The following is a 25,794-nucleotide window of genomic DNA, read 5'->3' as shown; positions in this document are numbered from 1 at the left end:
GATTACAATGTATAACATACATACCTGAAGTAGAAGCAACGTTCCCGTTCTTCTCATCTTCCTTTCTTTTCAAGCAATCCCTCTTCCAATGCCCCTTCTTCTTGCAGTAGAAGCATTCAAAGTCGGCAGGAGAACGAGTCACCCTCTTCTGTTTACCAGAACTGGTGTCGTTGGACTTGGATGAGGGCGTAGCCTTGCCCTTACCCTTCTTGCCCTTATTCTTGCCTGATTTCTTGAAGTTCTTGCCCTTATGCACCATAAGCACATCGTGCTTATTCTCTTGCTTGAGCGTCTTTTCAGCGGTTTTCAGTATACCGTGAAGCTTAGTAAGAGTTTTCTCCATGTTGTTCATGTTGTAATTCAACTTGAACTGATCATATCCACTATGAAGCGAATGGAGAATGATGTCAATAGCCATTTCATTTGAGACGTCAGAATCTAGAGCTCTCATGTTCTCAAAGAGTCCAATCATTTTAAGAACATGTGGGCTTACTGGTTCTCCTTTCTTGAGCTTAGTCTCAAGGATCAACCTCTGAGTCTCGAATCTTTCGATTCTGGCTTGGTCCTGAAACATGTTCTTCAACTCCGAAATGATTTGATAAGCATCCGAGTTAATGAACGTTTTCTGAAGTTCAGGACTCATGGATGCAAGCATCACACATTTGACATCCCTGTTGGCCTGGATCCAACGATTAAGGGAAGCTTGAGTTACCTCCGGCCCAACCTCTTCCGGTAACTCTTCCTCAAGGACATATTCCTTTTCCTCATGCATAAGAACTATTTGCAAGTTCCTTTTGCCAGTCGAGGAAATTGTTGACATTCAACTTCTCTTTGTCGAGAATTGAACGCAGGTTGAAAGTGTTGTTATTGTTTGCGGCCATTTGATTACTACAATCGAAAAGAATTTGCAATAAATAACCATTCATAAACTTTAATAACTTTGAAATAAAAGCTAGCATGCAATCATTAAAGCTATTAAATATTTCATTCATGCAAAAAGCAAAACATGGTCCAAAAAGAATGAAACGATTCCAAGACCCCAAAAGTCCTAAATCCTTAATCAGCTTTGGCATGTCTTAAGTAGTTTAAGATTCTAGGTAAGCAAAACCTATTTCTAGTAATCTCCAAATTACTCTTGGTTAATAAATTAATACCATAATTTATCCCATTGCCACAACATGATGCCATTGTTGTTTGAGTTGAAACCACAATCAACGTGCTCCTTTGGGATGCCTTACTACCTAAGTCAACTAAAATAGCACCTCGCTTTGGCGTAAACCTACTACCTTAGATCCTTAGATTTTTGTAAGTGCTTGATTTGGAAGGCAATTTTCAAACTCAATATTACTTTGGACCTAGTTGTTTCTATTTTGGTTCGATTATTTAGTGAACTTTATCTAATCGAGTCATACGAAACAACCTATTCATGCAATACATACATACATTCAAGCATAATATATATATATATATATATATATATATATATATATATATATATATATATATATATATATATATATATATATATATATATATATATATATGTATATATATATATATATATATCAAAATGCATAAATATTTGGTGAACTAGTATGGCCCGAAACATCTTGTCTTGAAGCAACCAATCTTCATCACCACCTTGTTAGCTTGGCATCGTCTTGAATCTTCGTTCAAATACTAACTTAAAGTTCTAAACTTAGAAATACTTGAAAATAATAAAATTACATCAAAATTTCCATGGTACGCAGACCATATTTAAAACTTTACATTCAAAGATAGAACGGTTCGCAGACCGTATTTAACTATCCTAAATGGCCATACTAGTCACTTGGAGTACCTGCATTACATAAAATATATATTCTATGCATTCACCCATTCGTGTTCTAAAACGAATGGCCCATATAATCATGTAAGTATTTACGTGATTTAATTAAAATTCACGTTCACATAAACGCGTCCTAAAAGATTAATCAATTTCCAAATTATTAATCCTTAGACTTTATTCTAATTAAAATCGAATTTAATTAAAATAATGCGACCTACAAAAATAATTAAAATTAATTATTTCATTTTAATTTCATTTAGCGGCTCCCACTCAAACCAATAATTATTCCGGATAACTAATTATGAAATATTAAATTAAAACTCGCGGCCCGGCCCAAGCAAATAAAATATTAAATTAAATATCCCGTTAGCCCAAATTAATGCAAATATGCGAAGCCCAACGAAATAAACAATTTTCAACGAAAAAGTCCAAGTGCATGGTTGGGCCCATTGCCCCTTGTGTGTGGCCTACGAGGCATATGAGCAATGCTCGCACACCCCGCAGCCGAGCATGCGTGCCCACATCGCTAGTTGCCCCTGCGCGCTCATCGTCGTGCCCATCGCAGCGTTGCACGTCGCAGGCCTTGTGCCTTGCTTCGTCGCAGCACTCGCAAGCCAAGGCACTGCCTTGCTTGCCCTTTCCTCGCCCAACGCGCACGAGGCACGCAGCTCGCTTGCTGCTGCCCGTGTCGCTGCGGCTCGGCAGTCGCATAGTAGCCCGCATGGCTCGTCGAGCCACACGTCCACCACACATTGTGTTCGTGCCTTTGGTTCGTGCCTACAGACCAACTTAATTAAAATAAATTTTAATTTCACGAACTTTGCATTAATGTTATTTTTCATAAAAAAAGTTACAATTTTTATTTTCGAAAAACAACGATTTTTAACGATTTAATAAACTTTAACGACAATCCAATTTCGTAAAATATTAAATCAAGGCTAACATTATTCAAATTTTTAAGAACGAACGAATCAACTTGAAAATTTTGAACTTTTTAAATAATAAAATCTAAAACTTTAAATCGTTCTTTGACATTTAAATTTCAGATTTTAATAATTAGGTTTAAGTGCGATTAAAATTAACGAAACCATTAAAAATTTTAATCCAATAATTTTTAAAATTAGCCACTGACCCATGAAATTATATTCCCTTTCCCAATTAACCGAATCATTAGACCTAAATTATTTAAAAAATCAATTAGGGTTCTAAATTCTACGAATTGGGGAAAGGCAAAATTAGGGTTTATACTTATCGGACAAATATGAAATTTTTACCATAGATCAAGAATATACCCAGAAACATTGTCTCAAAATTTCAAGCAATTCCGAGTAGTTTAGGTCGACCTTTTAATTGAATTACTTTCCGACACTTTTAATTTTTATTAAAAAATTAACACAAACGCCCAAAAAACGACACTTCGAGGCCCGTTTTTGCGATTTCGTTCTCATGAGTTGATCTTAGAAAATGTTTTTCAATCAGATTGGGGTTTAAAAAATCGAAAAAGCGAATCTTTTTGAAATCAGACCTTATTACGCAATTCATCCAAAAATTCATAATAAATCCGAAAAATTCACAAAAAATTCCAAATTTCGACAGATGCAAAAACAAATAAATCATGCTAAAATATGCTTTGAATACATAAGGCGATACCACTGTAGGGGAATACAGTTAAACATAATAACATGTGCGAAAACAATCCCCAAAGCCAGGAAGCATGTATAAAGCACAGATTAAGCATACTTACATTTGAAGCGTGTTTTCCACAATAATCTGTCAACGAACACGAACTTAGAACTCCACTTGTCGTTCCTCTACTTGGTTCACCGACACGATCAGATTCGTCTTGATTATCGTAGCTTAGACAATCGATCAAGATAGTTTGCTTTTGGGAAGAGCTCGCTTTGGAGGCACAGAGAGAATTAGGGTTCTCTGTGTCTCTAGGGTTTTGAGTATGACTGAATTGTGTTGTTGGAAAAACGGGTTAGAAGGTTATTAACATAACCTTACTAACCGGCCAAGCCACAAGGGCAAGACCGGCCAGCAAGCCCGCGCAAACATACACGAGCACACAGCGTGCTGGGCCGTGGACCGCGCTGCTGCTGCTGCTGCTGTGTCGTTGCCTTGGCCCGCGCGCACACGCGCGCAGCTCGCTCGGCCATGGGCCAGCTCTGCCGTGGCGCCCATGGGCCTTGAGTGCTTCGCGCACTCGGCTCGTGGGCTACTCCTCGTAGTCGCGACTTAATATCGTTCCGGATATTATTTATCGTTTCGTATACGACGAATCACCGTCGTACGATACGATTTATTCGTTTTGCCTAGCTTACGAATATTCGCGATACGATATACGATTCCGATGCAATGTCGTATCGTATAATACGTTTTCCAACTAATTCCCGAAAAGCCATTAAATGAATTTCTGATTCATTTAATCCGGTGATCTGTTACGTGTCATTGGTGTAACCTTGTAGGTTCAGTTAAGAGTAAGCTGTGAGCTTAATATTCATTAGAACTCACTGATCGGAAGCATTGCTCCAGCTAGCTGTTCCGATCACTTGATCTCACTGAATTAATTGTTCGCAATTAATCTGAACCTTGGTATTAGACTTAATGCACCTTGGGTGAAGGACATATTTCCTTCAGTTCCTTCCTATTTGCCCCTTGATTGACATCAAGATTAACCAGGAAACCTCATGACTACTAGGGAGTAGGGACACTATACACATAAGGGCATCATGTCCTTAGGTTATTTTTTCATGATATTGTTAGAGAGATAACATGAGGTTTGTGAAGATCTATCCCCATGAAACATCTCACATGAGTGAGCCACATTGAAAAAAGAAGATTCACTTCGTAAGGTTAAGGCCTAAGGGACCACTCTCTTATAAAGTTAACTCTCCCTCCCCCCCCCCCCCCCCCCCCCCCCTTTGTGCACGACACATGCCCATAGCATGAGGCCTCTTTATCTTATTTATAAACTCCGTTTGTATGTGAATAAGCATTCAATGCCTCTTATACATGGGATATATGTTCTTAGAATAATCTCACAAAGAATTCTAGGTTAACTAAAAAGCAAGATAACATGACTCCTAATAATAGATATGACTTATCCTAACATACTAAGATTAAGCCTATCAATAGTCCGGTTCCACGTACAACTTGTTGGACTCAATCCATGATATTGACTTATATTATCTTACCTCTTATTAGACCTGAATGAGTGGAAATAAGGTAAACAAAACCTACGTTAAACCGTAAACAATTTCATCATTAGCTAACTGCTGGAATCCACATCATCCAAAATGCTACGCAATATTATCTCACAAAGAATTCATGGAATAAAAAAAAAAAAATCAATGTTTATAAACTCATACTACTTCTATGTACAATATTAAGTATCGGCTATGATTAAAACGCAAAATTTACGATTTTAACAAATGTACTAGTGTTATTGTCGACTCCTCCTCGTTGAGTCGTTGATGATTTATTACTGTGTTGCCTTGCCCTATTGCGGTGGGTTAATTCAATTCCTAACAATCACCAAACTTCTTTAGTGAGAGCAAAATCCTCAGAAAATCAAGAGTGAAAATTCTGGGAAAACAAGTAAATTAACAAAAAAAAAAGAAGAAAAACAGATTTCCAGAAGGCCAGAAATACAGCTCAGGCTAGAGGGAAGAGAGAGAAGAACAAAAGGGTGAACTGGTTAGTTGAATTCGAAAATGAACGGCGGCCCATCTGGATTCAGTGAGTTAATTCATTCTCTCTTCCAAATCGCTCGTTCTTCCGATTTGAGGCATCGGCAAATTCACATCCCCTTTCCGGATTTCTATGTGAATTTCAAAATTTTGATCGTTTTTGTTATAATTGCAGATAATGCGCCTGTAACTAGAGGTATAATTGTTGCCTCTGCTCTCTTCACCGTTTTCTTTGGACTTCAAGGCCGTTCTAACAAGCTTGGATTCTCGTATCTGGTAAATCAAGCTTTTCTGGTGTTGCAATTTTGTCTCAATTTCCCATTTGTTAGCCCAATTTTATGGTGCTTTTTTCTTTTAGGGATTCAATTTTGGTGGGTTTTCCCTCATTCTACACTCAAGTTTGCCCTTTTGGTGATTTTGTCTAATTTGTACTTTGATGCCACTTTGTTGTAAATTCAAGTCTGCCAATTTGGTTATTTTTCTTGATTTTGTTACCTGAAGTTTGCTTTTTCACATGTTTGTTTTGAAGGGTATATTTCTGAATTCAAAAAGTATTTCCTTTTGTTGAATTTACTCTTTTGTACATGTTTTGCATGCTTAAGGCCGATAGGCATTCTTTGTTGTATTAAGTGATCACTATCATCTGAACCAATGTTACAAAATTCATTGCCTGATTTTTGTTTAAGTCTTGCCTACGGTCTATATGAGATTCTGTATGCGATTATAGTACCACAGCTTGTAGTAATTCTGTATCAGATTATAGTACCGTAGCTTGGAGAAATTATGCTGTTAATCAAACATTTTTAGTGAATGTTTAATACATTGTCTATAGATGGCATGCAATGCGCTTAAGTTTCCCCTGATATTTTTAGCTAATGACAAAGCTCTTTCCGTAGGATATTTTCCAGAAGCCCCTGCTATGGAAGATCATTGTCTCAACCTATGCCTTTACGTCGACTCCAGAGATGATGTTTGGACTATACCTGCTGTACTATTTCCGGGTATTTGAGAGACAGATAGGATCAAATAAGTACACAGTGAGTATCCATCAGTATTTTGCTGGTGTGACTTTTTTTTGTTTAATACCATATGACCTAAATTGAAGTATACTTCAAGTGGAATCACCTATGAACACTCAATATTATTTCATCTACCATACTCATTGTGTAGAGTCTTATCTGCCTGATGTTACAATATTGTGTCATTGTCACTAAGACCTTATGATGGCATGCTCAAGACCCTATGCTATTACTTCTCTCCGCTATCGATTATGACAAAAATTGCTAAGGTGACATTTGGTTGCAAGGAATTAGAGGGGGAAGTGTGACTTCCTAGGAAGTGACCATTTGCCATGTTGTTTGGCTGGCATGAGATAGGTGAAATGGGGGAAGTGGAACTTCCTTGGGAATATGGAATTCCCCTGGACATGGGAAGTAGCTTACCCATCCTCCCCTTATCAGGTAACAATTCCCATGTCAGGTCCTAATTCCCCATGTCAGTTCCGGGGAAGAGTGAATGCCTTGTGCCAACCAAACAAGTGTAAGCAAATTCCCGAGAATTTTAACATGGAAGTAATTTCCCATGAAAATAAATTTCCCATGAGAATTTTATTCCTATGTGAACCAAACAAGCACTAAGAATGTGTAATTGATATATCATATTTCTTTTTGGAAGTTTGTGGTTCCAAGGGATTACCTCCATTTCTCCCTTCCAATAGAAGATATGGAAGAAGGCTTAGAAAGAAATACTATGAGCATTTTCTGTCAACAATTTCAGGCAATTTCACTAATTGACTTGTCTAATCTTTTGCAGGTGTTTATTTTATTCTCTTTGATGGTTTCATTCTTCTTAGGCAGTGGTACGCTAGCCCTCTTTAAAGGTATGTGATATAAATATTCCAGACTACCTTTTGAGTTATGATTATGATTATCTGTGATTAATAAAGGACATGTGTGAGCTTAGTTTAAAAAAGCGCGCCTAAGGCGCGCCTAGGCGCAAGGCTCACCTAGGCTCAGCCTTCGGCGCCTTGAGCTCTCCAGGCTCACTGATGTCAACCAGGCGCGCGCCTTCGTGCGCCTTAGGTAAGGCGCAAGGCGCAGCGCCTTGTGCGCCTTCAGTTTTCAGGCGCAATAGGATGACGCGGATCTTTTATTTACATTTTTTTCTTTTTTAATGATATAAACACACCCCATGTGTCCTATCAACCGTCATATCTCTACAACCTTAGCTTTTTGGTAGTGGAAGTAGCATAATATGAGTTAATTTTCATATTTCTAGCTTGTAATTACCATGGAAGGTTCTAATTCTGGCACTCCATTAACGGGATCACGCAATACTTGTGAACCGGCAAGAAAATATGGCACTCCAATAGATATATGTTGTTTTGAGTATAAATTGTGTTAATTTTTTTCTATACCGAATTTTAAGGTTTATTAGAAAATTATGTGCGCCTTGTATCCAAAAGGCGCGCACCTGAGCCTTGCGCCTTGCGCCTAGGCTCCATGACCCTTGTGCGCCTTAGTGCGCCTTGCGCCTTTTTAAACTAAGTGTGTGAGTGTTTGACTTAAGATAGGCTCACTGGAGTGTTTTTGTGCTTGACTGCCTAGTAAACTGAATTCAGTTTCATTTGATTCGAACATTGGGTTGACTTCTTAGTTTTAAAAAGCGCGAAGCGCACCAAAGCGCAAAAGGGACCGGCAGCTTAAGCGCAAAGCGAAAGCGCACCCGGAAAGAAATAATAAAATTTCAAAAGTTCAGAAAAGATGGAGAAATTATGGAAAGAAAAGATGAAAAAAAAAGAGAAATCGAAAAGATGAAAGAAAAATTCAGAATCCGACTGGAGAAATCCGGCGAGAAGGCTAGAGAAATCACGTGATATTTTAAAAAAGAAGATTAGAGTCACGTGGCTTTATTTTTTAATTAAAAAGAAGGGTATGTTGTGTTGTGCCCATACGCCCAGACTACAGGAAGCGCAAAAGCGCTAGGAAGCACAAAGCGCTAGGAAGCGCGCCCTTCCTGTGTGTCACTAGGCTTCGGCTGACAGAAACGTTCTTCTGTGAGCTTCAGGGCTTTAAGCGCACTTTTAAAAACTAAGGTTGACTTATAAATCAAATGAACATCGTGTTTGTAATTACCCTTTACATGTCTGCTATAAGCCAGAATTGTCTTAATCATGTTGACAAGATTCCACCTGGATACAGTATAGGAATATGAGTTGCACTTGTTAAAAAACGAGTACGTGTCTCAAGTCAGAGAATCCTACTCCTTTTGTCCACAAAACCAAAGGTGCCGTTGTTGGATCTCTGTGGCAAGCAAAGTAACCACAGATTGTATGTATGGAGTTATCTTTGAATGCCCATGCTCTGAAAATTGAGCCATCGAGAGACTAAAAGGAAGAGTGAAGGTTAGGGTTTTCAAATTTTGTGATTGCGGTGACAATGCTCATGGAATTTCTGTTGCTGACGGTGAACAGATAAAGAGGATATCGGACTTTTGTTAGCAAAGGAAAATCATGGAGTGGCTAGAAAAAATTATATTAGGAAGAGGATGAGATGGAGTAAGAGGATAGTAAAAAGGTGGGGTGGCAGGACAAGAGTCAAAATGGCATTATATTTTACCCCCTCTGACTCCTGTAGCCATTTTATAATGGTTGAATTATTATTTTTCACTTATTTACTGGCGCCATATTTGCTTCAATTTTTACGCTGTTTTATTGTTTGAAAAAACGAACCTTTAAATTCTTCATAAATAAACTTTGTCTAGAATATAATATATTCATTATTAATTGTCATATCTAAGTGTCTGTGTTCTTAATTTGGGCACTTCTTAACCATACGTATCTATAAATTACTCCCTCTGTATTTTTAAATGCATCACTTGGACTGTCACACTTGCCAATTCATCAGCCAATGCATCATTTGGCCATTAAATATCTCTATTTTTCTATTTATAAAAATTATAAAAAAAAGTTGATATTATGAAAATATGTATTATGATTAATCCAACAACAATTTACATAACAACATTTGATTTTTATATATTAGTAAAAAATTCAAGTCAAACTTAGTATAGCTAAACTCAAATTGATGCATTTAAAAAAAAGCGGAGGGAGTAATAGTTTTCCATGTCAGACTCGGATCCAAATCCAAATAAAACACACGTGGTTTGATTCCGAGCAAGATAGTTGATATCTTCTAGCAGTCTGCCACTTTGGTGGCCTAATTTTTGGAGTTATCTTTTGAATTCAAGGGGTTGTGCATGAAGGACATGGAGGGAGACCTATTGCCTAAAATTGTTTCTGCATATGGATTATAGAGAACCGAGTAAACTGTCTGTAACCATCATTTACAAGCTACATTGAGCCTGTAGCTTATTTTACTATACATTACATCAAGAAACAAGTGAAACAACAGGAGACAGCTGCACCTTGTTTCTTTGTATTGCTGCAGTGAAACAATTAAAAGAGTTTCGTATCACATTGTGAGTTTGAGAGCTGAAAGTCAGGGCTGAAGATCCTTACAGGAATTGTTACTGCATCAGCACCGCTATAGGGGGAATTGTAATGCTTGTCACGCTTCTAGTGTACCTTTAGGGGGAATCTAAGAAGCATTACAATTTATGTACTGTATTCTGAGAAGGTACCACTAGGCGTACATGTAAATGTTGATGTGGAAAGGTGCTTTAGTTTTTTGGCTTTACAGAGTTAGTTGCAATTATGTTTTTAATTTTTGGCGTTTTGCCCGATTTTGACTGGAGTTAAAGAGAGTGCATGATGATATTTTTTCTAGCAAGTACAGAGTATTTTTATTCAAACAATTAATAAGCCTTATTGGATGATGATTGTTTTTTCTTGCACAGTGAGACCGAGGTAGATGATAATTTCAATTCATTTTGGTAAAAATGTAAGGATATGGAAAATGGATTGGAATTTGGAACCTGGTCAAATTAGATGGATTTTCAGGAAGTAGGCCACTTACCGATCTAGTTATGTTCATTGGCTATGGATTGTTCGTTTGGTCAAACTTGATCACTGTCCCCCCTAAACCTCCCCTCAAACGCAATTAAGTGTTTCTTTAGCGTTATGAAATGTAGTTTAAAGCTGAAATCTTGACTCCATTCTTAGAAAGGTTGTAAATGTGTGTGAAAGAGGAAATACAAAGTGTGGGACCATGCATAACCAATGAATAGAAATATCTTTTGATTGGTCTTACGCTCTTTTGTTCGGTTTATTTTGACTTATTTCAGACAAAATATAAGATAAGTTCACGGACACTTTCACATACAAATAAGTTTTTTCTAGACAAAATATGTTTTTCTCTTATAAAAATAACTTCAGATAAGTTCTTATAATATAAGTTCAAACAAAATAAGTCAAATAAAACGGAGCCTTACAATCTTTAAGTAGACGCCCCAAAGGAAACACCGTGGAAAGAAGCTTAAGGATAGACAAGGATAACATGTGAGTGCATTGAGAGTGAGTTTTCTTGGGTCACTTGATGTCAGTGAGACAGCAGATGACATTGCTCTAGATGTAATGTTGACTTTTTCTAGCAAAGACCATTAGCATGCTTCAAAGAATACAGAAGTCTTTGGCATTTCGTTACTATTGGTAAACCATGCATCAAAAATAACACTAGATTGGAATATGTTCTATGACTCGCAATTGCGACACTCTTCTGGTAGCCTACATAAGCCTACATAAGCCTGAGTGCTTGGGTCAACCAATGGCTACCCAACTTTATATGGTATCATGCACGCTATTTAACGAATGATTTTTACTTAGACTATGCAAATTACTTTTATTGATAATTCTTTCACTTTTACCCATAATCTGGAAGGGAAAGTGAGAGAGATTTAATGCTCCAATGAGAAAGTGTGAGATATTTAATACCCCAATAAATTTAATTGGTTAAAATAATCACTTCACACGATTTTTGATAGAATATTAAGGGCATTTATGTTACAATATTAAAGGAAATATTCCAAATGTAAAGATTAAAATGGGGCACCCAAAATGGAATACGTAAAGTATAAAAAGGGACGGAGGTAGTATCTTTTCGGGTCCATATGAAATCAGGATTGAAAATGACATTGGTAAGAAAAATTATTCTTGAAAAGCCTATTTCAAGACCCAAGGGTTATTGTTCGTGCTTCAATGATCCTTTCAAGGGACAAAAAAACGACTTCGTTCCTTAAGCTCTTCATGCGTCCTTGCTTTCGGCAATCCTAGGTGGAACTGTTTTCCCCGTTGGTCTAGCCTTTATTAGCAGACAGATCTGAAACCAAAGCTACATCCCAAAGTGCAAAATTTGTATCACTCATCTCATTTTCCCAGTTAGTTGCTTATTGGGAGATCGAAATAAGGATTGGGACCTGAATGAAGTAGTAAAACAAAGAAGGTCCATGTTAATGTGGCTGTGGGATTTCTTCTGAAATCCTTCTTATATGCTTTATTATGCCTTCAAAATTCTGTTAAGCCTGACGTAGCAGCTCTTCTTTGATGCGAACTTGAGGCATATGTTACCTTGGGTTTCCTTGTTCCCATAGATGACAAACTTACACAAGTGAAAGTTTCCACTTTGGTGCCTTGAAGTTTGGTATAAGTCAATGTTGGTGATACGGTTATGGATGAAAGTGATAGTCTTATGCTAGCAATTGGAACCAAAACTGATTTGGGTTCAATGGCTCATTTTGTGTGCATGGTGACTTGGATTGAGTGAGCTCGTTATATGGTCCTTATTATCAAGGTGGTACGTTAATCAAACTGGTCCGTTTAATCACATTGGTCCGCTTGTTTAAACAGATTGTACGCACTTATTATTTTTAAATTGCTTTGGTTAAAGTCGGGTTAATAAAGGGATATTTGTTTAAATCCCCAGTCATTACTTAGCTTTGATTATTGCTGTTTGTAAGGAGAGTTTTAAGCCTTTGTAACCTCCAATTTAGTGACTGAATTAGGAGGCTTTAGAGCTTGTAACTGCCAGTTTTAAAGGCTCTTAAATGGCTCTTAATTAGCCGTTTAAAGCTCTTGTAGCTGTTGGTTTTTGGCTATTTATAGTCAGCTTCTTGATTGGAATAAACAACCAACTGGATGATTAAAACACTTGTTTGTTACATTTCGAATTATAGTTTATAATTCAGCCTTTTTCTTTGTTTTGGACGCGTTTCCTATTCAAAGAACTGATTGTGAGTCAATAGGTCTTGTCTTGCATTCACGATCAACGAGTTAAAGGTCTAGCTTGTTAATCAACTATCCTTGTTTATACAACGAGTTTTTAAACTCGTATCAGTTGGTGCCTACGTTTTCACTAATTTAATTTGGTGCAGTGACGTTTAATTTTGTTCACTCTAGTGATTTTCTCTTCCTTTTAAATAATCATCTTTTAAACCTTTTTTATTCATTTATTTTGGTGCGTTTGATAAATTGCTCAAGGACCTTTCCCCTTTTCTAGGATTTTAGGACAAAGAAATAGAAGAAGGGGAATTGATTTCCCTGGCGTTTGCTTGAAAACTTGGGATAGGTGAGAGTGTTAGATATACTTGTTTATTGTCCAGTGAACAATTAAATAGAGCTCTTAACGGAGTTAAATGAAGGGTACGAAATTGAAAACAATTTAAACATTAGGACACCAAATTTGAATTAGTGAAATTGTAGGGCACCGAAGTGGAATTATCCCAAACCTCTGGGCACCAGAGTTTTCCAAAAGATTAAATGTCAAAGAAAAATTGACGGCTTGAGAAATGTAATGAAAACTATTTTCTTGGTAGTCTGTTTCTCATCCACCAACTATTCATTGTCCTGCATCGTGATAGTGTGAAATCCAACCCCTGCTTCATGAACTCTTTGCATGATTCATATTTCTTCCAGTCAGGTTATAGGGTTTTTCCTACTTCTATGATCATCAAAATAATCATAGCTTCTTATTTTCTTACACATTTATGTTGAAGGGTAAACATCCTCCTAGTTTTCTGCAACCTCCTAGTTTTGTTGTTTGCTGACCCTTTCTTTGAGAAGGATTTGTGTACAAGAAGCTTCGTCTTTTCTCCATATTGTACTGGTTAATTGTCTCACTAGAACGCCCTTTGTCTCTTATTTGTTTATTTGTTTTGTAGTAGGCTTCTGTACCTTTCCTAAGAGTTTAATTACATATTACTTTATAGTTTATATAACTGCAATATGTTATCCTGCATTCCTGTCTAAGTAGGAGTTTAATTAGGATTTCATGTCACAACGGATTCAACAGTTATTAGAATTTAGACCTCACCTAAAAATATGGCAGAAACCAGTACAGATCCAGACTTATATTTTTGGAGATTTTTGCTGAAGGGATGGAGAATAGGAGCAAATCTTTATCAGAGAAAATTCTACTTGTGATGTTAACTAGATTAGTTGGTTGAGGTCCTGGGGATGGGGTGGTACACTACAGGTACCAAGGACCTGACTACCTGAGATCAAATCCTTTCTATGTCATGGACCTGTTTTGCTCCCTATGCACCAAAAATATATACTTCGTATATAAAAATAAATAAATTCCATGTTTATTACTTTCTGGTTGTTAAGAGATTTATATAATCTACATCCAGTCTTTTGTGTTATGTTTTGGAAAATGAAAAGTTCAATACCTATATTGTGCGTGTGCATGTGAAGAATCACTCAGTAATAGACTTTTTCTTTTTCTGAACACCACTTGATTGCCTTGATGATATTTGATCGTTGTTATGTACTGTATTGCTGCAGATCCCAGCGCCTTAATCACTTCTGGACCTTATGGCCTGATCTTTTCTTCATTTGTACCATTCTTTTTTGATATTCCCGTGTCAACACGATTCCGGGTGTTTGGTTTTCACTTCTCTGACAAGTCTTTCATTTACCTGGCTGGACTTCAGGTAATTTGTATATTTTTCATCCCTTACATAATTTATGCCTTCCTTTATTAGTTCTGTTATCCACCCACACCTCTGTCTTTACTGCATTCCCAGCCCTCCTATCTTTTCCCAACCTTCTTGTCCTTACTTCAGTTTTTACTCTGCAGCTTCTTTTATCATCTTGGAAAAGATCCATTTTGCCGGGGATATGTGGCATCATCGCTGGTTCCTTGTATCGTCTGAACATCTGTTACATCCGCAGAGCCAAGGTTAAGATTTTATAATTAGCCCCCCCCCCCCCCCCCTGCCCCCCACCCCCCCATATCTTTCCCAGGAGAGGAGGGTAACATAGAACCTTGCGTTCGTTTTCTCTTTCTTTTATGCTTACTCCTTTAACAGTCACTGTTAATAGCTAGTATGTCAATTGCTTTTTCTTAAAATACACCTAATACTGTCATCGGCTGACTTGAGAGGTCGTATCTTAATACTTGATGAGACTTTTGCTCGGGCAAGCGCTAATCTGTCTAGAGCAAAAGTTCATCGAGTATTAAGGTAAGACCTCCCATTAGAGTGAGTGAGTATGACAAAAGTCTGAGCAAAAATCTTGGAATATCAAGACTCTGTTTCAGATGATTAAGCAGCAAATCCTATCTCAATTATTGTTTTATTTTTATTTTATTCTTTTCACAAGGTTTGAATGAGTATGAGGGGTGAAGTGGAAGGGTCTTGAGTCTTGACAAGAATCTGAGAATTAAAAATTAATAAAAAACTGATGTGGAAGTCTTAAGCTCACAGACTTTTAGTGTCGCTCTTAGGATGGCGGATTTTATTTAGTGGATTTTAGTTACAAATGTTGCTGGTTATATGTTGAACTTAATAACTGATTCCCTGTGGCATCTCTCTCTCTCACGGGCTTTCACTATTTAAGAGATCTTTCTGTGGGTGGAGGAATGGGGTTAGTGGTGTTTGGTTGTTTGTGGCAGGGGATTTTACTATTTTAGTAGGTAAAAGCCTAGCTTGTTAATTTTCTGTAATTTTCACTAACTTAATCAATTTGATTTTCATCATTACAGTTGCCTGATTTCATTGCTTCGCTATTTTCACGAGTATCTTGGCCATCTACGGGGAGCCCACCACCTGCAACTGGGATTAGGAGTGTACCGAGTACTACTTCTTACGCAGGGCGGCAAGTGGAGGCAAGTACATATGCTTCATAATTTCTCCTATTTTGGCTTTCTCTCCCTCACCCCCAAACTTCCTTGTGCATGACATGCGAATGCCCAGAGATAGTTGCGACATGCCAGAGCATGTTTCTAACCAGTTTGTGACTGTAACTCACATTCACTGTAAGCCCCACTGTGCGTAGTGAAGTTAATAAATTTAAATCATCGACCATTACCATTATTTTAAAACCTAGAACCTGCCTTTACATACCCACTATTCTCTTTCCGCTCAGTCCGTTCTATCTTTGGATCATCAATTATCAGTAGCCTTTTTGCCGGAGTGAGTGCCATGGCTTCAGTACACAGTTTCTCACTTTCTCCTAATCAAACATTTGTATAGACTAAGAAGAGTAGAGCTGATTGAGTGTGAAAGAAATCAAACTGAGTACAAGGATAGTTACCAGGCTTGAAATTTTCACGTAAAATGTATATGTCTAACAACGATTTTCTCTGTTCTGAGTGAATATTCAAATTCCAGTAACCCTTATTGATATGTTGAAGCACCCTTCCAGTTTAGGTACTGGCTATTTTCCTTGCATAGATAGTATGCTCTGCTACAGTATTATGTTTCTGACTTTCTGCAATATAGTAAATGATAATTTTGTCCCCATTTAAAGCAGAACTTTGAGGGATTATGTTTCTTAGAAAATTTAATTTGTTCATCTCAATGTTACCTGATTCGCTAGTATGAGACTGGGTACGCAATTCGCTACTTATTTGCTAAATTAGACCAAACAGGTACCATTTTCATGTTATAATTCGCCTTTTCGGTTCGCGGTTCGTGGGGTGATTAGAGAATTAAAGTAACACTGGTTCATCTTCACCAAAAGATTCTTGACAGAGGAGTTTTACAATCTAAATCACATATTTTACTTGGATATGTATCTTTAAAATCATTATATTATAGTTTCTTCTCCTAATGAAAGGCAACTCATGTGCTAATTATTCCCTTTTACTATTGAAACAATCGGAGTGAAAGAGAATATCTGGTGAAATAGTAGAAATAGTAACAGTGGCCAATCCTTTTTCCTTTGAAGGAAAAAAGAAGCTGGGAAGTGATGCTGGAGGGGAGGGGGGGGGGGGGGGGGGGGGGGTGAGTGGGATTGAGCACATGGTTGCTGGGGGAGGAACATAACAAAATGAATCTGGGCTATGAGTTCATGACTCTTGTGGGAGATGAAGAAGAGCAACATGTTTCAGATGGTGGTGCTAGTTGCTAGAGATCCGGTTTTCTATGCTGTATTTTTTTTTTTTGCACTTACTTTCAATGGAGTCTGATTATCTGCACTTACAAAAACATAAAGAAGATTTTTGTGTAGTTTACGGAGTATTATAGGTCTACTAATTTTCTTATATACTAGACTCAAGTATCGCAGAATTTTTGTGAGCTAGTGTTGTTAAACCAGCCTAAGTACCATTGTACCAAGCAGGCAAGTAGTTCTAGGCTTCCAGCATTGTGTTGGTTATTATACACGGTGTATATTATTGATATGTAGCTTTAATAGTGGATTTGGCAAATATTTTGTTGTTGGTGATTTGAGGGTCTAAACCAGTTTTACTTAGTAGCTGCTGTGGCTTTGGCGAATATTTTGTTCTTCACCATTGGATGATCAAAACCAGTGTTAGTTATTATAGCTCAATCCCCTGTAAACCACGTTCTGGAAAGTGGTAAATCTGTACGCAGTTTTGTACACTTTATGGACCAGTTAAAGGAAACTAGGTAGCGTTTGGTGTTCCTAAGTCCTAACTTCCCATACCCTTTCCACGTACTAGAACACAGTGAAACACTAAACATAATCATAACTATGAAAAAAGAAGCTTGGAACCATTTGCGGACAGAAAAGCAGGCTGAAAGGCGGTGTACATATATTCTGACAAAAAATCAGGGTAGCAACTTTCGACTTTACTACACACCACCACTTCCTCTTATTACCATATCAGTTCCTCTTATTTGGGTGGAAGAGCTCAATTAGCCACATACTAAATATTATTAGGGTGTTATGCTTTCAACTTCACTACATTTACCGTCTAAGTTGACTTTTTTTTTTGTTATCAATTCAGAGAAACTACCCTTCTCCGGTTGTTGGTTCTGTTGGACCATCAGATGAGTCCATTGCAACGCTAGTATCCATGGGATTTGACCAAGATTCCGCCAGACAAGCACTTGTGCAAGCTAGAAATGACGTCAATGTTGCCACAAATATCCTTCTTGAAGCACAGTCCCATTGAATCAGTCAACTGCAGTTTTTTGTTTTCTCCGAATATGGTCATGAAGAAGAAGATAGCCGACTTCCATAAAATCTGGATAGAGAAGAAAACAGAGGTTGCTCGGTATTTCTTGTTAGAAAACCTACAACTCTTTGGCATATAATTCTTCCATGATTCCCTTTTTTTCGTTGAGAAAAGGGGGAACTCTCAATTCGTAACAATGCATATAAGCTGACGAATTTTGTGACTTTAGAAGCCCTGTGCATTTTTACTTGCAGCATTTTAGGAGATACGTTTGATGTATATTTTTTCTTTTCAGGAATGTAGCAAATGTAATTTAGATATCTTATTCTCTCTCCTTAGTTCTCTTATATTAAGAAGATTAAGGACATTCATGGGCTTTGGTAACTTGTAGAATTACTTAACTCTATTATTGAATACCTACTGTTTAGACTTGACTGGTAAGGGGTGTTCTATTCTTCTGATTTCAATTTGTAAATTGAACTTAGGTAATAATCCATATCTGAACTTAGCTTATTCTTGTTAAAGATGACAAATTTGATTTGTCAAATCAGTTATAAGTTCAACAAAACAACAGATTAGTGAAGCTAGAATGTTAATTGGCCTGACCAAATGTTTCAGTTAGACTAGTTATCGAAAGACGTACTTTTGAGCTTACTAGTCCGGAAATAAGACGAACAAAGGAAGGCCTAGGCTATTTTAAAGCTCGATATTTCAATAATGTGTTAGTAAAAACTTTCATAGAGTATTTTCAACCTAGGAAAAAAACTATGAATAATATTATTGATTTTTGCAACAGAAGCATTATATCCAAGTCGTTCCCCTCCTCACTTCCTCAGTATTTTATAAGTTCAGGAAGCCAATGGTTAATGCAACATTTTGCAATAATTCATAACTTTAACTCTATTTTTTGATGCAATTTGCTAACACATTTCACAAGCATTACATATAGCCAAACTTTTCATCATCATCATCATCATCATCATCGTTAATTAATACAAAATTACCAAGTATAAAAGAAAGATAAAGATTCCCGTACTAAAAATCTGTGATAAAAAAGTTGCAAATATTTTCATGCAGTAGACTACCAAGTAATAAGATTAAGACGCAAAATAAAACTTGCGGTTCCGTAGAGGATTCTCCAGGCTTCTAGATTCTGTGGTGCAAGGTAACGCTTTATTTTTGGATCCAAAATGAAGGATAAATTTGATGATCTTGTAACCCCATTGCCACTTTTGAGGAACTAGATGGTGCTGAGATCGATCCGACTCTTGTGAAGTTGGAATGCCGGGGTAATCCAACTCCCACAATTGCACTGGATCCCTGACCAATTGAAATAGCCTAACCGAGCATCACAATGAACACATAACAGCTTCCCCTCAATTGCCCCTTCTTCAACTGTATCACAATTCACAATATGCTCAATCACATGACAGAATTTTCTTTACAAGCATATACAAACGCTATGTACACAGATATAGCGAGAAATTTAATTTTTTCTTTTTGTTTTTTGGGGAGAGGGGGGGAGTCTCTTAACTCACAAATTAGAGGGTATTGCAACAGGGTTAAAAGCACATTTTTACTGTTTTACACTTACTCCCCCGTACGGAATTAGTTGTTTTCGTATCTTATAATTATAAATATGATATCATTTCACAAAACACCCTAATAGTAACCAAATTTACATGTCCCCATCACTTGATAAAAATAAGAGCATGTTAAGAAACCCAATCATTAGTTACTTTGAATAATCATACGCCATTACTAATTCAGGACAATTCACAATTTTTGGTCATTGCCAAAATAGCACTATTAGTAGAGTATACTTTTTATTAAAAAAAAAACAAAAAGGATAGAAGAAGAGACGTAATAGAGTGCCACATGGTAAAAGTAACTGACCGAAAACATAGGGAGGGAGGTCAGATCAGCAAGACAGCAACATTAAACCAAATTTAGGTTCGTGTATCAAATCATATAAGGTATCATTCAATTCCATTTTGCAAAGATCAACACTACTAATCTTTTCAAGCTGAAATGTGAATAGAGGGACATAGGAATTTACTGAACTCGTCAGTCAATTCCCCAGCCTACGTCTATAGCTTTCTTATTCATAGTTGAAACAGTAACATAAGGCAAATTCAGATTTTGTCTATTGTCTATTATAGCAATATTAACTTCGCTATAATATAAAGTCTTTTTTGAACTACCTTTTCTTCAGAAAGAATAAACAGGAATAAAGATCAAGATGAAACTAGGATTTGACAAATACCTGCTTTCATCCACTTTAATGGCTCAACAAAAAGCGAGGAGCATCCAAAATCATCAGGTTTGTCAAAGGTGCTTCCGTTTCTCCTTTTGTGCCACTGAAAAGCTGTCATGCCTTCACCTGGAACGTGATCCACAGTATTCTCTTGCAAAGCAACAACTCTCCGGCATTTCTTACAACGATATGCGACATTTGAATTTTTCTTAACATCTGGCTGTGCTTCTGGGCTAGAAGACTCAACTTCTTGTGGCAAGCCAGGATCCGCTCCAAACTTCGAACTGTCGATTTTATGTCCACGATTATATGAATCACCTGAAATCAGAATACTGCTGACTCAGATTTTAGGCCTGAACTCTTTGCTTTTAATACTAGGAAAAAGTTATAGGCTTATAGCCTTATAGGAACACATAATAATATGCTATACTACCATGTCAAGCATATCCACTACAACCTTCTACAAGATCCATCTTATTTCTAATGTCCTTCAACTGCTGCTGTTAAGGGACGACTCAAGATCAGAACTCAGAAGCATTGCATAAATATTCAGGCGTGTCAATTCAAAACAAATCAGTTTGTAACTTTGTTTTGTTTCACGACTCAGAAGGGATTAAGCATAGGCATGACTTTCAAAAGGCATATCCACAAGGCTCCAAGTACTCCCAAACAGCAGAAAAGTCCAAGTACATCCATTAGAAAGGATACACCGATACATATTGAAATTTAAACAATTTAAACCAACCTCTAGCAGATGCTAAAAAAAGGAAAGTGAATCTAGCTTAGACAAAATGAACAAGAGTAACAAATACAATGATACCAAGACGACAATGTAATAGATAGAAGGTGAATATGATAAAGCTAATAAGGAAGACGTACCAAGTATTCTCAAACGAAAACGTTTATATTTGGTGTTACCGTGATCAACCTTGAAACCCATCTCCTCAAACATTTTCAACTGCAAATGAGAGGAAGGTGCTTAGCATCTCCGTAAAAGCATGTGAGAGCATATGCATTGAATATATGATGCATTCAGCCACAAAGGCACTTCTCTCACCTGTTCTAGAAAATTATCATTTGGTGAAACAAACTCACAGCTTTGCCGTAAGGATTCAAGTGCAGCTGCATAATGTGCCGCAGCATGAGACAATAGTGGTAGGAGAAAATCATAAAACACAAACGAGTACGACATTCACAGATAAACGCAATAGAAGCTTGGAATGGCATTAACTCTCAGACCTTCCTGAGATAGTTGTTCAGATCTCATCAAATACGCTGTGATAATTGATGCACTGCAACGAACACATTCAAAGAGGGTGTAAACCCTTTAGGACTTGACAAAGCAGAAAACTAAGCAATTGCAATGTAAGTCTCGAAAACAAATATCTGGAAAAGCAAATTGCTAAAATAGCCAGAGTTATGTAACTGACGCGCTGGAACAGCTAATCGAGGGAGAATGAGGGTATTTTGAGTTGAAATATTACACATGAATGACAGGATTATACGATCTACATCATTTACCCATACAGAATCATAAGAACAATATGCAGTAAGTTGAGAGTTTCAGAATGGCATATTCTAAGCCTACTCAAATCAACCATAAACATATTTCTCCAAGCTTTGGCAAATTGAACCCAGTTGCCTGGATATTAAACTTTATGACAAGATCACATACACAGCTCAAGAAATTGAGTTTATAACTTTCAAGATTTCATATAAAATGAGAAAGTCTCACATTGTTACCAAGTTTCCAACTTAAATTTCTAAGATTTTACTGAAATCAGCTCCTCTAGCAACATTATGGGGTTTTCCAATTTGTTACCTGGTTGTTAGATAAACACTTGATCTATCCAGCAAGGTGCTTTTAATACTAGCACCCTGCCACCCAATCATTGTTCATGATTCTAATTCCAATAGAAATGTATTTAAGTTATAGGCGTTATAGCCAGATGAATAACGGAATGACTCCAATTGATTGTTCAAGAGAAATGCCACCAATTAAATGGTTTAACAGCTATCATGGTGAATCTTAAAGATTAAGTGTCACAACTGCTACTAGCACCTAAATATCTTTCATATGTTGCGTGGCCATTTAATTCATGCTTTTCTTTTTTGTTACGGGCAGCAAGAAGAACTAGCAACCATTCCAGATCTAATTCCAAAAATGTTGGCCAGTCTTACCAGTTTCAAATTTCAATGCCAACCTAGTTCAGTAAAAAATTAGCTCCCACCATCCTTCACTTCGAGATATCATCAACACAAATTATCTAGCTATTAAAGAACATTTGGTATCAAAGACTAAGTCTATTTTCAGGAATCAGTACCATTGCACTAGTCTATTATTCTTCAAATCTCATAGAAATTAAATGCATTAAAAAATACAGAATAACAGCCAAATCATATGATTAACATATAAGTTCCCAAAAAACACACAATGGCGGATAGAAAAACAAGGAAAGTTTTGTATGGACTTCGCAAATTTTCACAATGTAATTTTATTCCAGTTCTAAGCTTGGTTCCTCTTAACTAGTCTATGTTAGATACAACCTTAAAAAGATTCTCACTGAAAGACGGCTTTTCCGAATTACTTAACATTAGCCTATGCAAGTGTTTCCAGCCTTGTTTTTTTGGCATTTTAAACTGAAGGCATGCATGTCTGTCGATCAATAAATCGGCTCTTAAATTCATATCATCTGACCTTGATTTTCATCCTTATGCCCGAGTACAAATTGCTAATGTTCTTAACACATCCAAAATTTGGGTCTAATACAAAAATGCTCTCAAACTTAGTAAGCTACCAGAATTTCAGAACAAGATAGGCTAGCATGTGCAGATATTTAAGTCTCTAAATATGGCATACCATGGTGGTTGTGAAGCTCTTCTATGAACAGTAAGCAACTGTGAAAAAGTGAATTTTCATGGGAAATACACAAATACCTACTGAATAACTGGAAGCATACGAGATAAAGAAAGATGGTTCTGAATTTCTGATCAGTGATACAATGAGAACCAGATGGAAAGCAGACACCTAACCCAGTTCCATGTCTAATCAATTACAAAATATAATTGTGACTGGATTTGCAACACATTTTTCAACTGAAGCAACATATGAGTCCTTTATCACACAGAAAGGTTGCACCAATTAAATATCAATTAAACATGAGAAAGAAAAGGAGGCTAGCATATCTTGTGCTTCTGTTCTACTTCCACCATGGAGGCTTTGTTAATTGGAATTCAATTAATGATGAAAGTACAGGACGGAGAAGAAATTAAAATCTACTAAATAGATCATCCAACGTCTGAATAAACCCATAAGCATTCCATGTGAGGCTATCTTCCTGGTCCTCAATTCTAATTCCTTTACAGTCAAGAAAACATCTACTAAATAATTCAGACCCTAATGATTCAGGAAAGAATAAAATCACTAACTCATGAATCGGAATTGTGTCCCCCTTAATAACACATAAAACTTCAACTCAGGTATTCTCCACAAAATCTTCCATATATGAACAAACCTTGGTTAACACTTTAACCAATCTGTAAAGTAGATTCTATGCTTCCAATTTTACCTAAATTTGAAACCAACAAGAAAAAACAATAGCATATTTTTGTTAACAAAATCACAAAGGGCAAGCAATACTATGGCAGGCAAACTATACTCTTTTCCTAAATTATGTGTTTTTTAATTCAAATATTTTTAATAAAAATGTGAAAAATTATAAATTTCTCTTGCAAGTGCTTCATTTTTTTTTGACGGGTTGCAAGTGCTTCATTAGCGTAATTACTTTTAAACCAAATTATCTTCCTAACACTTCTTTTCAACTTTTGACAATTTTATGAAAGAGACACTTTGTTCACTTGGACAGATAATCCAAAGATACACTACTCTTGTACTCCGTAACTCTTTAGCTTTTGAATTATAAAACTCATTTAATTGTCTGCATTTGTTACCTATTTGTCAACTTGTGAAGTAACAAACCGTCATAGAAACTCGATTTAAAGGCCAATAAGCATTAAGACCCCCTCTCACATCACAAGGATAAGGATAAGTACATCTAGCCCCAATTACCCTATCCATTAAAAACATTGCCAAAACCTACATACCTAATAACTTAGGTCACCCTCCAAAAAAAAAAAACTTAGGTCAAATAAATTCATCAAAGCAACTACATTCGACATCCAACCCTACTAAAGCGATTTCCAAAGCCCTCAGAAAGATTACAACTTGGCAACCCAACAATACAAACAAATCTAACAATCAGAAAAACAAAACAACGTTTTACCTCCTTGACACACCAGCAAAACAATGCACCAAAACAGCCCCCTTTTTCCTGCCTTCCTCAATAAAATCCAAACAAACCTCCAAATAATCCAATAAATTCTCATCCTCAGTATCTTTAAGTGGTACTGCCATCCTCACCATCTTCAAATCCTTGCCAGCATACTCCATATTATAAACCTCCTTTGTTGGCAAAAGCGCACTCTTCGAACCGTCCACATACTCAGCATCTCCGGCGAAAACTCTCCGTATTTCCTTCGCCGGAATGTCAAGAGAGCTATGCCATTCCGTAAAAAACGAAATCGACGACGAACTCAACACCGATAATACATGAGTGATTTCAGAGCTTCCTTTCTCAAGAACCTCCGCGGCATCGCTAATGTTTCCGATGAACAGATTCTCTCTCACTAAATTCGGCATATCAAAATCAACCTACAAAACCGAAACATAAAATCAAAATTCATGAATACAAAATTAAACTAATTTTTCATTTCTTAGTTACAAAACTGGAGAGCATAAATTGTTACTAAAACATGAACATAAAATCAATTTCATGAATAAATTCAACTAATTTCTTAGTTACCACATTCGAGAGCATAACTGTTACATAAGAACCTGAATAAATTGTTGTTATATAAGAACATGAACATTAAATCAATTTCATGAAATAAATTGTTAGTACATAAGAACATGAACATGAAATAGGATCCAATTTGCGTGATGTTTCAATCAATAAAGTGAGATTGTTACCGGAAATTTGGGAGGAACCCTAGGAGAGAGATATTCCGGCGGAGGAAGGAGATATTCCGGCGAGTGTGAGATGAGTTGAAGAAAAGGTGAAGTGTAAAGAGCGGTTAGTGTTTAAATAAGAGGGAAAGGCGGAGATACGTGTGAGAAAGGATTGCAAATTGCCGAAATGGGGGAGGATAGTACGTGTGAGAATATTGGACCATGAGTATGAGTCCATCATTATTCATGGACATGGGTGGATATTATTTTGATGCTTGATAGGATGAGAGGCCCAAGTGATTAGAGTTTTGATGTTGACTTTTTTGGAGGGTTAAGAGGGATGTGCATATCCGAACACAATTTGATTTTTTTTTTTTTTTTTCGCGCGAATGAGTCACAAAAACATTGATCTGTTTGTGTTAGCTAGTTTGGCTAACTGTTAGGGGCTAGTTGATTACCTGCTTGTGTAAAGTTGTCACAAATTCTTATTTACAATGGGTGTACAATAAATAGTGTACACCGGAGTAAAAATTGACTCAAAATGCTTAAAAGTTACATTTATATAGGTAAAAGTTATCTATTTTTAATGATAAATTTTTTCATTTGAATAAAAATTATTTCTTCAAAATCACTAATAATGTATAAATTAATCATTTAACCCTTTAAAATGTTTATCTATCAACTTTTTA

General features: G+C 36.6%; 2 protein-coding genes across 2 annotated transcripts; one reads left to right on the top strand and one right to left on the bottom strand.

Moving 5' to 3' along the window:
• The first annotated feature begins 5,234 nt into the window (after positions 1 to 5,234).
• LOC110801257 (rhomboid-like protein 20) lies at positions 5,235 to 18,281 on the top strand. The gene is made up of 8 exons (XM_022006600.2): positions 5,235 to 5,569; positions 5,696 to 5,796; positions 6,417 to 6,557; positions 7,333 to 7,399; positions 14,258 to 14,406; positions 14,553 to 14,654; positions 15,459 to 15,581; positions 17,670 to 18,281. Exons 1-8 carry the CDS (start codon positions 5,545 to 5,547, stop codon positions 17,835 to 17,837), a joined length of 876 nt encoding a protein of 291 aa, XP_021862292.1. The 5' UTR covers positions 5,235 to 5,544; the 3' UTR covers positions 17,838 to 18,281.
• A 505-nt stretch (positions 18,282 to 18,786) lies between these two features.
• On the bottom strand, positions 18,787 to 25,293 carry LOC110801260 (uncharacterized). The gene is made up of 7 exons (XM_022006604.2): positions 25,127 to 25,293; positions 24,381 to 24,808; positions 21,337 to 21,389; positions 21,155 to 21,219; positions 20,977 to 21,055; positions 20,107 to 20,415; positions 18,787 to 19,235 (listed from the first exon to the last, which is right to left on the bottom strand). Exons 2-7 carry the CDS (start codon positions 24,794 to 24,796, stop codon positions 19,081 to 19,083), a joined length of 1,077 nt encoding a protein of 358 aa, XP_021862296.2. The 5' UTR covers positions 24,797 to 24,808; positions 25,127 to 25,293; the 3' UTR covers positions 18,787 to 19,080.
• Between the last annotated feature and the right edge of the window lie 501 nt (positions 25,294 to 25,794).

The sequence above is a fragment of the Spinacia oleracea genome, chromosome 1, assembly GCF_020520425.1.
Source record: "Spinacia oleracea cultivar Varoflay chromosome 1, BTI_SOV_V1, whole genome shotgun sequence".
Classification (NCBI taxonomy): domain Eukaryota; kingdom Viridiplantae; phylum Streptophyta; class Magnoliopsida; order Caryophyllales; family Amaranthaceae; genus Spinacia; species Spinacia oleracea.
This window is presented reverse-complemented; position numbering and strand designations above follow the sequence as displayed.